At 37.6% G+C, this 15,528-nt stretch overlaps 1 protein-coding gene across 1 annotated transcript in view; it reads right to left on the bottom strand.

The window, feature by feature from the left end:
• Nucleotides 1–15,528, bottom strand: part of TOGARAM1 (TOG array regulator of axonemal microtubules 1) — a gene marked incomplete at its 5' end in the record, with an annotated part of 60,985 nt that overhangs the window by 13,702 nt on the left and 31,755 nt on the right. The window contains 6 exons of the mRNA XM_080916462.1: nucleotides 105–263; nucleotides 2,470–2,705; nucleotides 3,158–3,263; nucleotides 6,041–6,194; nucleotides 12,531–12,684; nucleotides 13,599–13,771. Of these exons, the coding sequence (XP_080772588.1) occupies nucleotides 105–263; nucleotides 2,470–2,705; nucleotides 3,158–3,263; nucleotides 6,041–6,194; nucleotides 12,531–12,684; nucleotides 13,599–13,771 (982 nt within the window). The remainder of the gene's footprint in view (nucleotides 1–104; nucleotides 264–2,469; nucleotides 2,706–3,157; nucleotides 3,264–6,040; nucleotides 6,195–12,530; nucleotides 12,685–13,598; nucleotides 13,772–15,528) is intronic.

Here is a 15,528-nt window from a genome sequence, read left to right as displayed (position 1 = left end):
ACACCAAGACATGTGTATTCCATGGCACACTTGTGTCCCCTTCCCCCACACACAAAATGAATGTAAATTTTTAATTAAAAAAAAAAAGACTGAGAAAATATTACCTGGTTTCTTGTGAGCTGTCTTGAGCAAACTTAGCAGCAGCAGGCAATAAACGTTCAGCCATATCCTTTGTTCCAGATGAGATTCGATCCGGTTCCATACATTCTACTACATCTGCCAAGTGCTGGGCTGTACATCTTCTTACTGCAATATGCAGATGGCTACAAGAAAACATGACCAAGTAAAACTAAGTTGAGGCATGAACTATTTTCCAAGAGTTTTCATGTTCAACAAATTTAATTTGTTAAAAAATTAACAACTCATTATTATTCCTAAAAGATTAAAATGACAAAGGGTTTACATTATCTGTCCCCAAGAAGATACATCAAAAATGTCAATACATTTTGTATTTATTAAGACTTGCTTTACTGCCTATATTGTGATCAATTTTAGAGGTTCTTCGGGATGCTGCAAAACGTGTATATTTCAACGTGGTGAGATGGCAGATCCTGCAGATAGCTATTAAATCCAATTGCACTGTGTTATTAGTATGTGTGGGGATGTGCGTGTTGAAGCACACATGTCAATGTGTGTATGTAGAAGGCTGAAGACAACTTTAGGAGTTGGTTCTCTTCTCCACCATAGGATCTGAGACAGAATTCTAATAGTCAGGGAAGGCAGCAGAGGCCGTTACCTGCTGAGCTATCTTATCTTCCACTCAAGTTTTGCACTCATGTTTCTTTGTTGATATTTAGTTTTGCTGACCTATCAAATGACTTAATACAAAATAATAAAGTCATATACTACTACTGCATCAAGGCCTTTCTGATCTTTCATTCTTCTTAGTGTTTCTTTTATGAAGTTAGGAGTCTTGACATTAACTACATTTGTAATTATTATAGTTTCTTGATAAACTGTTTCTTTCATTAGTATGTATTCTGACTAGTTCTAGTTTGAGTTCCATTTTAGTAAGTAACAAAACAGCTACATTTGTTTATGGCTTCCATTTGCTTCAAAAGCTTACATACGTTTTTGACTCTCAGTATGTCTTCCAGTGAGGTGTGCTTCCTATAAACAGATGGACTTGAATTTTAATCTCATCAGCTAGTCTGCAACTTTTATTTGTATTATTTATTTGAGGCAGGTTTCCACGATATAGCTCTGATTACTCAGTACCTTGTGAGGCAGGCCAGGCTAATTTCTAACTCAGGCGTCTGCCTCCTCCTGCCACACAAGGGCTGGGATGCAAGGATGCAGCACACCCAGAACCATCTGTATTTGTTAATGGTGACTCGAGCCCATTTGTTTGCAAGGTTATGATGGAAAGGCTGGTAACTGGCAGGTCTGTTAACTGTTTAGGTTGGTTGGACTAGTGCTAGGTGTTCTCTTCTCCCTATTCATATTAGGGCTTGTTTACTGTACCAAGAAAGGGTTTTCTCAGGTTCACCTCTTCCTCTCATCAAATGTATCCTTTCCTGTGCTCAGGAATGATTTTTTTTCTTTAGTATACAGTATTCCTTGAGTATTTTCCTCAGTACTAGTTTGGTTATCTTGAATTGCCATCATTTGTGCATTATGTTCAAAGGTCCTCCTTTCTCCATCAGATTTAAAAGAGAGTTTTATCATATTTCTTGGTTCGTAATATTTACTTTTACGGCTTAAACTGTTTTCTGAGCTTTGAGCTGGGAGATGCTTGATGTTATTCTGAGGTGCCTGTCTTCAGAGGTGAGCTGTAGTTTTTGTTGTTGTTGTTGAAGTCATTTTTAAAGTGTGTGTACGTATATCTGGATACATGTGTGAGGACATGTATGCTATGGAATGAGTGTGAACTCAGAGGACAACTCATGGGAAGTGTTTGCATCTTGCAGCATCTAAGTCCAGAGGACCAACCAAAGGTCATCAAGCATGGTGGCAGGCAGCTTTGCCAGCAGAGCCCTTTTATCAGATCCTTCATCATAGCTTTTACTATTATATCTCTGCTTTGCATTTTTGACAATGTTTTAATTAGCATTTATTAATCAATACATAATAATGAGTTTCATTAATACTTTTTACAACTTGATTATGATTTGACATGAAAATGTTCTTTCTGGTCAAGGCTATTTGAAGTTATAAATAACTTTATATGATTAGAGTTGCATTTAATGCCAGCCTCAGAGATAGTTTCTAGCCTAGCATCTTACCCTAACGTTCCAATGTACCCAGAACTGAAGAACATGACTGATAATAATTAAGCTTTACTTAGTTTCAGATCTTTGAACATATGTGATATTATTAGAAAAACAATATTATGGTTGTTTTCGTGCTTAACACCGTATGATTATCATATACAGAGTATTTGTGAAAATTTGTTTTTATCCTCATTATACACAGAAGCACAATTTAATCCGTAGTTTGAGGATATTTGCAGACTATTTTGAATATTACCTTTGTCCTCCATTGATCAGAGAAATGACTGCACGTGCAGGAGTTACATTATTAACCATAGCTTTCAATGCCTTGTCAACATCTTCCCTTATAAAGGTATTCGATTCTCCAGCCTTGTGTAACAAAGCTCTGACTGCAGTATCTAGTTCTTGATCCATGCTCTTTTTGAGGTATATAAAAAGATCACCTAAGCACACCACAGCAGCACGGGACACTCCAGAGCGTAAATTTTTCACCTAACAAAACATTATGAAACAGGACATTTCACCAGATGTTGTTAGAAACTTGGCAATATCACTCTGGAATGCATCTTTAGCATTAAAATATAATAAGATTACATGTTTGCTTGTTTAGCTAAGGTCTCTCTCTGTAGTCCTGCTTGTCCCGAAACTCACCATGTAGACCATGCTGCCTTTAACTCACATAGATCAGCCTGTATTTGCCTCTCCACTGTTGGGATTAAAGGCATGCACCACCATACCTGTTCATGATTATGTGTTATTATATATCCTAAAAAGTCAACATCAAATACCTTTTCAATTTTACAAATTAAAATGCTCTACATTATATACAAGTACACTCAAATCATGTAATACAGAGTTGTCTAAACAATGTGAAAATCAAGTTATAATGTTGCATGCTAACTCTTGATTAATTAAATAATCCTCAACTCATCACAAAGCATTACCTCTTGAACTACTGCAAAGGTCGTTTCATGTAATTTTGTGTTCAACAGGTCCGAGTGAAAAGCAGCTAAGCATCGGACAAAATTCAGCCCCTCCATCTTCTTCTCCCTATGGACAAAGAAATGACAAAATCATCTTGAAATGGGATTTAATTAGAATGAAATATCCAATGTCTTTTCTTTTTTTCCTATTTTGGGGGGGCAATAAGAAAATTGTTTTCTTATTTATTATTTCTTTACTTATTACTTGGTAATCCCCAAAATCTCTCTGTAAAAATTTTAACAGCAAAACCCACCATAACAGTCAAAGTAAGTTATTATTTCTGTCAGTAAAAGTGCCATCCTCTTTTTGGACAGTATGAAACAAGTAACAAATCAAGTTAAGAAAAGCAGTAAGAGGAAAAAGGAAGACAAAAGCTACTTGTCAGCTCACTGGTGAGGAAATGTCTCAGAGCAATGAAAACTAATAGTGATTTCTACACCAAGAAAAGAGACTGGGACTCGGTAATTTAGGTATAACTTATTTGATGGTTTTCATTTCTATGTATAAAAATATGTGAAGTATGAAACAACTTTAGCTGGAAATATCGCTGCTGCCCACCATGTGCACACTACTTGTGAGTATGAGCACGTACCATGGCATGTGTTTGGAGGTCAAAGGACAACCAGTGGTTCTCTCTATCATGGCTTCTTGGATCTAACTCAGGTTGCCAGGCTTACAATTCAAGCAATTATAGCATTGAGCCATCTCACCAGACTAATTGTATTGCTGTTTATTGTTATGGTAGTGGCTTATTCTAGTCCTGCCTGGCATGTCTGTGTGTTTTTAATTTATTTTATGTATATGAACACACTGTCGCTGCCTTCAGAGACACCAAAAGAGGGCATCATATTCCATTACAGATGGTTATGAGCCACCATGTGGTTGCTGAGAATTGAACTCAGTGCTCTTAACCGTGGAGCCATCTCTCTAGCCTGCTGCCTGGCATGTATGTATGTATGTATGTATATATATATATATATATATATATATATATATATATATATATATATATATATATATATATATATATATATATTATTTGTGTGTGGGCACATACAGATATGAGTAGGAAAGCCAGAGATCAACACCACATATCTTCCTCAATTATCCTCTGCTTTATGTATCCAAACAGGGTCTCCCACTTGATCCCAGAGCTCACTAATTCGGTTATCTTGCTAGCTAGTTCTGCCTAGGGGTCTCATGTATCTGATGACTTCTGAGCACTGGAATTGCTGGTAGGCATTTATGTGGGTGCTTGAGTATTCAAACTCTTATTTTTGCAGGGCAAATATTTTATCCACTGAATCATTTCCTCAATCTCTATTTTCAGTGTTTCTATTAATTGTTTTCCTTTAAACACCTTCAGATTACTCTTTTCATCTACTATGTCTAGACATCAGTAAATCCCATTCAGTATATCTGTCATCTCAAAAAGTAAGTAAAATCATTATAATTATAGTTATGTTTGTTAAATTTGTCATTTTCATATTAATTAAAATTGTTTATTTTATATCTTCTTAGATGTATGTTTTCTTTTTCTTTCAAAATGTGCATCCCTAAGGCTCAGGAAGCACTTGGAAGAGGGAGGAAAAAAAAAAGTTGGATGAGCAAGAGGATCAGGAAGTTTGCTGAGCAGTTGTGTCTCTGGGAATGTCAGAAGCTATACCCAGAAAGTATCACTGAATGACTACCTAAACATGAGCTTTAAAAGGACAATAAGAATAGATATACATGTAGTAGGCCTCAGGTTCCCAATATGTCTAGGAATCAGCACAGGCTGAACTAGAGTTCTCCTCCTTTAGCTACATGACTTATCTCCCTGCGCTTTCTCACTATGCTCTATGACTTGTTATCTTCACTAGTCTCCCACTCTTCCACTCCCCAAGCCCTGGCTATGTCTAGACTGCTTTCTTTTCTCTCTGTCCTGGGCTCTTTCAGATGCTTCTGAATCTTTACTCTTTCTTACTCATAGTAAGAACCTTTCCCAAACTGAGTGGTCCTATCAGCAGTTTCTTTAATGTGCCCCCTTGCAAACAGTAAGGTGAATGGGGTAAAGCCCATGGAGTCCAGAAGAGGTTATCAGATCCCTTATCATAACCAAGTCCTCTGCAACTGCAACAAGTGCTCTTAATCACTGAGTTACCTGCCAGCCTTAGATAGTGTACTAGCTGGTTTTGTGTCAACTTGACACAAGCTGGAGTCATCACAGAGGAAGGAGCCTCAGTTGAGGAAATGCCTCCATGAGTAAGATATTTTCTCAACTAGTGATCAAGGGGGGAGGGACCAGCCCATTGTGGGTGGAGCCATCCCTGGGCTGGTAGACCTAGGTCCTATAATAAAGCAAGCTGAGCAAGCCAGTAAGTAACATTCCTCCATGGCCTCTGCATCAGCTCCTGCTTCCTGACCTGCTTGGGTTCCAATCCTGACTTCCTTTGGCTATGAACAGCGATATGGAAGTGTAAGCTGAATAAACCCTTTCCTCCCCAACTTGCTTCTTGGTCATGATACTTGTAAAGGAATAGAAACCCTGACTAAGACAGATAGTTTTAAATTCATATATTCTATTGTCTTCTTGTGTTTTTTTGGGGGGGATGAGGGAAGACAAGGTATTATATAGCCCATGCTGCCTCAAACTCGTTATGTAATAGAGTGTGACTGTGATAAGCCATCCATCTATTTTTAATATTTACTGAAACACATATAAAGTAAAACATAACTGCTAATACATTTGGGCCAGAGTAAGCTACATTAATATATAAGGCCAAAAGACTCAGATGCCTAAGAACAAAAATAATCTTAAATGATACTATGAATAATGCTATTAGGAAGGGTTGCTAACTTACCAGTCTTCATCGGCTAACAGTCGTAAGGCTTCTGTAAGAGCTATTTCTGGTTTGGAAAATGGCCTTAGTTCTAAAGAATCCATTATCTCTGGACTGTGAGTGACAGAAGACATTCTTTCTTTATAATGTGGAATGACTCCAGGAGATTGTTCATCTAAAACAAAACATTAAATAAAGCAAGAACAAACATTTACATAATGAAATCAAGCATATTCAATTATAGGTGTTATATGAGTATTTTCTCATATAACATAATAGCATAAGTTTATTGTTAAATAAACAAACAAAAAAGTTGCAATAAGTCTAAATCACATGTATTTAAAAGTATTTAAAACATCATTTATATTAATTTCTCCATACAAAATACGACTGTATAAAGTATAGATCCAAGTTAGAAGAAACTGCTGAAATACACCAAGTAGAATATTTGGGTAAACAAAACTAACTATGTAAAGAATGGAAACTGATACTGAGCAATTGCGTAACCCTGACAACATAAGGAGAGTAGTACACATTCAAAATCATTAAGATACTCAATAAAATAAAAGTGTCTCTGACCCTGAGCCACAGCAGACCTAGGGTTTTCGTTGTTGTCATTGTTTGCGGTTGGTATTTTAGAAGCAATCTTAATACCACTCTTGCTTGATCCTTTATTTACTCTACACAGTGAACTCATTAAAGCAGCCCTTCCCAGAACAAGAGTTTCCACATAATTTTCAATGACTCCGAGACCACAGTGTACATCTGTGACTGTGAGCAGCCTTCTCCAAACAAGATACTCCAGTTTCTGTCCCGCACAGAACAGAGCCATCTCCTGTTGGTGGTGATTTTTAGTGCAGAATTCTACCAGACCTTCAAAAAAGAGCTAATATCAACACTCCTCAAAGTATTCCACAAAATAGAAACAGAAGGAACATTACCAAATTTATTCTATGAAGCCACAATTACTCTGATACCTAAACTACCCAAGGACCCCCCAAAAAAAGATAACTTCAGACCAATATCACTTACGAAGATTGATGTAAAAATACTCAATAAAATTCTAAAAAACTGAGTCCAAAAACACATCAAAATGTTCATTCACCAAATCAAATAGGCTTCATTCCAGGGATTCATGGTTAGTTCAGTATATAAAAATCCATTAATGTAATCCACTATATAAACAAACTCAAAGGAAAAACAAATCACATGATCATCTTATTGGATGCTGAAAAGGCATTTGACAAAATACAACACCTCTTCATGTTAAAAGTACTAGAGAGATCAGAAATTAAAGGCCCATACCTAAACATAGTAAAAGCAATATACAGCAATCCAACAGCCAATATCAAATTAAATGAAGAGATACTTAAAGCAATCCCACTAGATTCAGGAACAAGGATGCTCATTTTCCCCTTATCTATTCAATATAGTCCTTGAAGGTTTAGCTAGAGTAAAAAGAAAGCAAGAGGAGATCAAGAGGATGCAGATTGGCAAAGAAAACATTAAGGCATCACGATTTGCAGATGATACAACCTCAAAAATACTATGAGAGAATATCTATAGTTGCTATACAACTCTAGCAAAGTAGCTGGATATAAAATTAACTCAAATAAATCAGCAGCCTTCCTTTATACAACTGATAAACTGGCTGAAAAAGAAATTAGGAAAACAATACCCTTCACAATAGTCAAAAATAATATAAAATATCTTGGGGTAACTCTAACCCAACAAGTGAAAGATCTGTATGACAAGAACTTCAAGTCTCTTAAGAAATAAATAGAAGACCTCAGAAAATGGAAAGATCTCCCATGCTCATGGATCGGTAGAATTAACATAGTAAAAATGGCTATCTGGGGCTGGAGAGAAAGCTCAGTGGTTAAGAGAATTGACTGCTCTTCCAGAGGTAATGAGTTCAATCCCTAGCAACCACATAGTGCCTCACAGACATCTATATGGGGTCTAACGTCCTCTTCTGGTGTGTCTGAAGACAGAATATACTCTTAAACATAAAATAAATAATTTCGATCCTATCAAATGCAATCTACAGATTCAATATAATCCCCATCGAAATTCCAACACAATTCTGCAAAGAGCAATTCTAGATAGAACTCTTTGGTATGGGAGATTGGGAGGGGGGCGGAACAGCGGGAGATTTTCTAAACTGAACTATAGTGGCTCAGGCTCTAAGATCAATAATTGATAAATAGAATCTCATGAAACTGAAAAGCTTCTGTACAGCAAAGGCCATAGTCAATAGGACAAATTAGCAACCTACAGATTAAAAAAAATCTCCACTAACCCCACACCCAATAGAGGGCTGATATCCAAAATACATAAAGAACTTAAGAAGCTAACCACGAAGAAACAAACCACCCATCCAAAAAATGAGGATAAAATGAAACAGAGAATTCACAACAGAGGAATCTCGAATAGCTGAGAAGCATTTAAAGAATTGTTCAAAGTCCTTAGTCATCAGGGAAATCAAATCAAAATGACCCTGAGATCCTACCTTACAGCAATCAGAATGGCTAAGATCAAAACCTCAGGTTGATGAGGATGTAGAGAAAGAGGTACACTTCTCCATTGCTGGTGGTATTGCAAACTGGTACAATCACTAGTACTAATCAATCTGGAGGTTCCTCAGAAAATTGGAAATACATCTACCTAAAGATCCAGCTATACCACTCTTGAGTGTATACCCAAAAGATGCCCCACCATGTCACAGGGGCGAGTATTCTACTATGTTCACTGCAGCATATTTGTGATAGCCAGAAAATGGAAACAACCCAGATGTCCCACATGGGAAGAATGGATACAGAAAATGTGATTCATTTACACATTGGAGTACTACTCAGCTATTAAGAGGAGGACATCATGAGTTTTGCAGCCAAATGGATGGAACTAAAAAAATATCTTGAGTGAAGTAACTCAGACCCAAAAGGACATGCATGGTATGTACTCACTAATAAGTAGATATTAGCCAAAAACAAAAAAAAAAAAAAAAAACAACAAAACAAACAAAAACAAAAAAAAAAAAGCACAGAATACCCAGGATACAATCCGCAGAACTCAAGGTAATAAGGCAAAGGGCCCAAATGAAGATGCCTCAATCCCACTTAGGAGGGAGAAGAAAGCAATAATAAGGGGCAGAGGGAGGGACCTAGGTGGGAGAGAATACAGGGAGGGGAAAAGAAGAACATAGTCAGGTATTGGGCAGGGGGCTGGGAGAAACAGGACTGAAGCCCTGAGGGCCAACACAAAGAATGAAAACATGCAACCTCAGGAGGTAAGAGTAGGCGGAACTTCTAGAATGTACCAGACATCTGGGAGGCAAAAGCCTCTCAGGACTCAAATGGAGGGATCTTAGTTGAAATGCCCAACAGTGGGGAGAGGGAACTTGTACAGTCCACCTCCAATAGAAAGACATAGCATCAAGTTAAAGGGTTGCTATCCCACAATAAAAAACTCCAACCCAGAAATATTCCTGTCTAAAAGTACTGCAAGGACAAAAATGAGGGAAAGGAGGTCTAGTGACAGACCCAATTGGGATCCAGCTTAAGGGGAGGCATTAAGGCTTGATACTGTTACTGATGCTATGATGTGCAGACAGACAGGAACCTAGCATGGCTGCCCTTTGAGAGGCCCCCAACAAGCAGCTGAAAGAGTCAGATGCTAATACTTATTAATAGACAATAGACAGAAGCTAGTGACCCCTATATTTGAATGAGGGAAAAGCTGAAAGAAGCTGAGGAAGACGGTGGCCTCATAGGAAGACCAGCAGTCTCAACTGACCTGGATCCCACCAACCAAGCAGCATACATTAGCTGATATGAGGCCCTTGGTACATAAACAGCAGAGGACTGCATGGTCTGGCTTCTGTGAGAGAAGATGAACCTAATCCTCGAGAGACTTGAGGCCTCAGGACTATGAGCTCTGGTAGGGTGAGGGTGGTGTTGTGGGGACATCCTCTTGGAAACAGGGAATTGGGTGGAAGAGGAATGGGACGAGGAACAGTTGGAAGGAGGACCAGGATAACAACTGGACTGCACAAAAAAGATTAAAAAACAATGATTAAAAAAAACAACCAAAGGAATCAATGTAGTCTAGTTTCTAAAAACTGTGTGGATATACTTATTTACTATACAGCTATTAATTTAATATAAAAAATATTTATCTCTATAGAAACAATTATAACAATACAAACTTTTTCTATTGATATATAATTTTTATTATTGTTTGACAACTTTACACATGTATGTAAACTACTGTGGTCTTCCCTCTCTTCTCATCCTATCCACACCCTATAAAGTATTAAGAAGTCCATGGGTAGCAATATGAATGGTGCTTTTTCCATAATCAGTTATTTACCAGACATTTTCAAAGCACTGTCTAAGACTTGGGGAAAACACTGTTTCTCAGTAATGCTCTGAGAGCACTGCATAATATAAGACTATGTCTAAGTATTAAAAAGGGGGTACAGGGAGACAAAAAATAAAATTTTGTAAGAAAAAAAAGCAATTTGTTCTCTTTTCATGTAACAATTTTAAAAAAGAAATTGTAGGTTCTAGAAAATAATTATCATAAAAGATTATTAACCATGATATTGGTAAGGAAATCTTGAATTCTCAAGAATAAGAACTTTCATTTGATGCTATTCACCAATATGTTAGCCATATTTTATTGAGTTCTTTATTATAGACCTTGATAAATGTTTTACAGATTCCTTTTTCTTTAGATTTAGTTTATCTGGTGTATTACATGAGTCCATGTGGATGTCTATAGAAGCAAAGAAAAAACAAAGGTGTTTGGAGGCCACTCAACACAGGTGCCAATAACCCGCACATCTCATGGTAGGAAGATGCCAAATGACGAAAAGATAAATCCAGTTCAATTAGCTATTCTGTTTCAGATCTACTTTTAATTGGGCACAATGAACGTGTACACACACACACACACACACACACACACACACACACAAACATACTCATCCCTAGCTTTGAAGTATTACAACCCAGAAAGAATTGTATATATACACCAGGGCAGCACATGCTTACAATCTCAGGATTTGGGAGGTAGAGACAGAATAATCTGGAGTCCTCTGCGGAGGTTACATAGTGTTTAAGGCAAGCCTATGCTACATAAAACCTGATCTTAAAAAAAAAAAAAAACCTACTACTCATGCTCCAGTGGGTATCCCTAATCTTACACATGGATGAGCCTACAAATAGGGCTTCATAGATTTCAAAGAAAAGGACATGCAGTTATGTAGCATACCCACGATCTATTCATTGTTCTTAAAAGACGCCCCAGGAGATGCCTTAGTCATTAAATGTTTAAAACATAAACATTATTTCTATCCCTAGGATTAATATAAAAAGATGGGCATGGCAACATGGACTTCTAATCTCAGCAAATGGAAGCAGAGAGGGAAAGATCCCCTGTAGCTTGTAGCCAGCAAGTCTGGTTGATTTTGCAAGCGCCAGGTTCAGTGAGAGACTTGAACTCAACAAATAAAGTAGAAGATACAGATGCCAACTGATAGCCTCCACAAACACACACACAGGAATGCATGAACACAAACAAGTAACTGCACACACTCAAACATGGACATACACCCCACACACACAAACATGGCCACACCCCAGGAAACATGGCACCTACTCTTGCCTATGTGTAGAACATAGTTGTACTCAAAGACAAACTGAACAGATGATCAATAGTGACTTACATTTTTTAATTACATTTATTTGCATGTGTGCATGCCACACTGCACTTATGAAGGGCAAGGGGTTACTTGTGAGATTTAGTTGTCACCTTTTACCATGTGCTTCCTGGTAGGTTCAGGTTTGGCAAAAGGTGCTTTTACCCAAAGAGCTAGCTCATCAGCCCTAGACTGATTGTTCTAATCATGATCTAACATAAACTTCCCTCTCTTAATTACCTTAACTATAACAATGGAATAGCACATCTTAGTGAAAAGGGAATAATTCCAGTGAGTATAGAAGGGATTGTTGAGTCAATCTGGATCTAAAACCATTCCAACAGTTACATATGCTGAACTAACTCAAACCTGTTCCCTGGTATTAAAGCTAGTCAAAGTCAAAAGCAAACCTTAAGAAGCTGGGTGCAAAGAGCACACATGGAGGGACCCACGGCTCCAGCCTCAAATGTGGCAGAGGATAGCCTTGCCAGACATCAATGCGAAGAGAAGCCTTTGATCCTGTGAAAGCTCATTGCCCCATTGTCGGGCAATGCCAGGGAGGTGAGACAGGAGTGCAGTGGGTAGGTGGGGGAGCAATAGAATTAGGGAGAATGGGAAGGGAGAGGAAACAGGGAAAGGGAATAACATTTGAAATGTAAATAATAAAATTTTCAATGAGAGAGAGAGAGAGAGAGAGAGAGAGAGAGAGAGAGAGAGAAAGAGAGAGAGAGAAACTGGGTGCATCTCTGTTCACGGTGCTCTGTTGCAACCACTGTACTTTGAACAAGCATTCACAAAACAACTTACTCTCACATGTCATTTTCTCAGTTCCTGGATGTTTTATTCGTTCCCAGGAACTTGTCTCTTTCTGTTCACAATCTTTAGCATCAAAAAGTTCTTTTTCTTCCTTTCTCTTTTGTCTCATTTTGTCATACGTAGATTTTGCAATAGAAACTTTAGTCTGCATAAAAAAGTTAAAACATCTGTAATTATTCAAGAAGATTCTTTTTCTCAGAAAAGTGTGTGCATGTACACAGGTACGCAGGAATGGTGAGAAAGAGCAAGTGAACAGGAGAAAGAAATACATAAGCACATTAAATGACTACAGAAAACACACTATACTCTTTCTTCTCACATCACCCAGGTTGGCCTTTCCCTCTCTATGGAGTCCTGACACTCTGCAGTCACGATTCTCCTGCCTCTTCCTCCTAACATGCTAAGATTATAGGTACACATTATTGATCCTGAACCAACTATGTGTTTAATCCTTGTTTTAGAACTCCTAAAATCTGAAAGAATTAAATAGTACTAATATTCAATTAAATTCATGCGTAAGGTTATCAGTCTTTCAGTATTAGAAAATCCCCATAAACTGTTGAATACACATGCACATACCATATTATATAAGCCATGAGTACAGCATAAAAACATTATATATTACAAATTTAAGTGATTAAAACCAGAAATTTCAATTATCTAAAATATTAAAAAGATAAATCAAATGGCTGATGAGACAGTTCTATCTATAAAGAGTATATTGTTCAAATTTGCTGAACTTAAATCTGTAGAACACAAATAAAGCCAGGTGTAGTGGTATACTTGCAGCTCTCCCAGAAAGCTTGCGCAGCAACTAGCCTGGCCTATACAGTAAAGTGATGGGAGATGTTCCTTCAAACAAGGTGGAAGTTGTGAACCAACACACAAAAGCTGTGTTCTGACTTCAACACACTTATATACGCAAGCACACATGCATACAGGAACATACACAGAAGTTCACAATAAAAGTAAAGTTGTTAATTAAGAGAATTATCACCCTACATTTTATATAAAGTATATTTTAAGATATTATAGCTAAAAATTAATAGGTAACCTTACATCTTTGTCATTTTCAACATCAAGATATAGTGTATTTTGCTGTACTGCTCTTCCATAAATCCCTGATGGTGGTTCAATGCTTGGTTTCACTGAAATTGTATCCTCATTTTCCACAGAGGATATCACTGCATGGTTGCAAGTTGTTGGTGCTGAATTTGGATTTCCAAATACACCTGCAAGCAAACCATCAAACAGTTATTATTTATGTAATAGCATTCCAAAAAACAAAATTTTAATATCACATATTTCATTTAAGATACAAACAATATACTGTGAAACACATGTTAAATAACCATGAAATGCACAAATATCCTCATCAAGCAAGAAGATAGTTGTTTCTGAAAGTATAGGTGAAAATCGCCTATTTAAATGAGGTCCATGGTAAGACTTACAGGAAGATTGCAGTGATCTATATATTTAATATGATTTCTAAGTGCAAAACTTTGAACAGGGATTTGTTTGGATATACAAGGAAGAAAGGAAAGCCTAAATTCTGAAGTAGATACAATTATATGGAATGTTGAACCAAAAAAAAAAAAAAAAAAAAGTATGTCCAAGGTTTGAGTAAAAATTATCCATACATGCTTATAAATTTTAATCTTTGGTCACTAGGTTACAATTTGAAAAGCTAAGCTATGGCCTTGTTGGAGGAACTGTGTCCCTGAAAGTGTGCATTGTAGTGTCAAAGGCCCATGCCAAGCCCAGATCTTCCTTTTCCTGGTGCCTGTGGATCAAGATATAGAACTCTCAGCTCTTTAGCACAGCATCTGTCTGCAGGCTGCCATGCTTCCTACCACATGATAATGGACTGAACCTCTGAAACTGTAAGCCAGACCCAATTAAATGATTTCCTTTATAAGAGTTGCTGTGGTCATTGGATCTGTTCAGAAGAACAGAACACTGACAAAGTCACAACAGTAATGGAAATTATATACAATAAATCTTTAAGAATAGCCTAGAGATAATTTGAGGAGAGTCTTTAGTGAGAATATCAAGTAATTTCAATGAATTCTATTTCACAATACGAAACAAAAACATGCATTCTTTGCTGTGTATCTTACCACATCTTAGTTTTTCAGTTAAGAAAGAAACTAAGGAGCACTAGCATTCACCTCACTCTGCTTTTGGACTGCAGGCACCACAGAAGTGTGAAATGCTGCCTACAAATATTACAACACAAGCTGGAAGAAGAACTTGGCAGCATGATCCACATAGATATTTTGCATACGAGCAAAAACTAAGAGTTAAATGTCCACGGAAACTCTTGTCAAGGTTCCAGAAAATTACAGAGTCCAAGCAATGTATGACAGGAACAGGTTCTATGGCGGTCTTGAGAGGCTACTCAATGAAACTATTCCCATAACAGTCTCAGTCATTTAAATACTTGGTCCCTTTGTTGATGCTATTTGGAGGTGTGGCCTTGCTAGAGAAGTATACCGGTGAGAGGGCCAGCTTTGAAAGTTCATAGCCTTTCCCTACTTTCAGTTTGCCCTCTCTGCTTCCTGCTTTATGCCTGCCACCTGCTGTCACATCTCCCTACCATGATAGGATAGTAGTATCTTCCATGACCTCTGCTTCAGTTTCTGACTCTAGGTTCCTCCTTGAGGTCCTGCCTTGGCTTCCCTTCCTGATTGGCTGTAACCTGTAAGCCAAATAAACCCTTTCTTTTCCCAAATCAGTTTTATCACAGCATCAGATACACAGGAAAAGCTATGAACATGAAGCCTAATTTGTAACATAGACCTCAGTAGGTAAAGATCCTAGGACCATGGCATGTTGTTGAGGAAGCTGCATTCGGAGAAAAGCCAGATACATGTACAGAAAAGGGCAATGTGCCGCAGATGGAAAAGCTGGAAGACCAGGGCTATTCAAAGCCAAGGCACCAGAAATTGTGATCACAAGGCACAAGGCTATAGGGTTTGGCGGCAGT

This window comes from Micromys minutus (genome assembly GCF_963924665.1).
Source record: "Micromys minutus genome assembly, chromosome: 1".
Lineage (NCBI taxonomy): Eukaryota > Metazoa > Chordata > Mammalia > Rodentia > Muridae > Micromys > Micromys minutus.
Note: the sequence above shows the minus strand (reverse complement) of the source record. Positions and strands in the feature narration are given on the sequence as shown.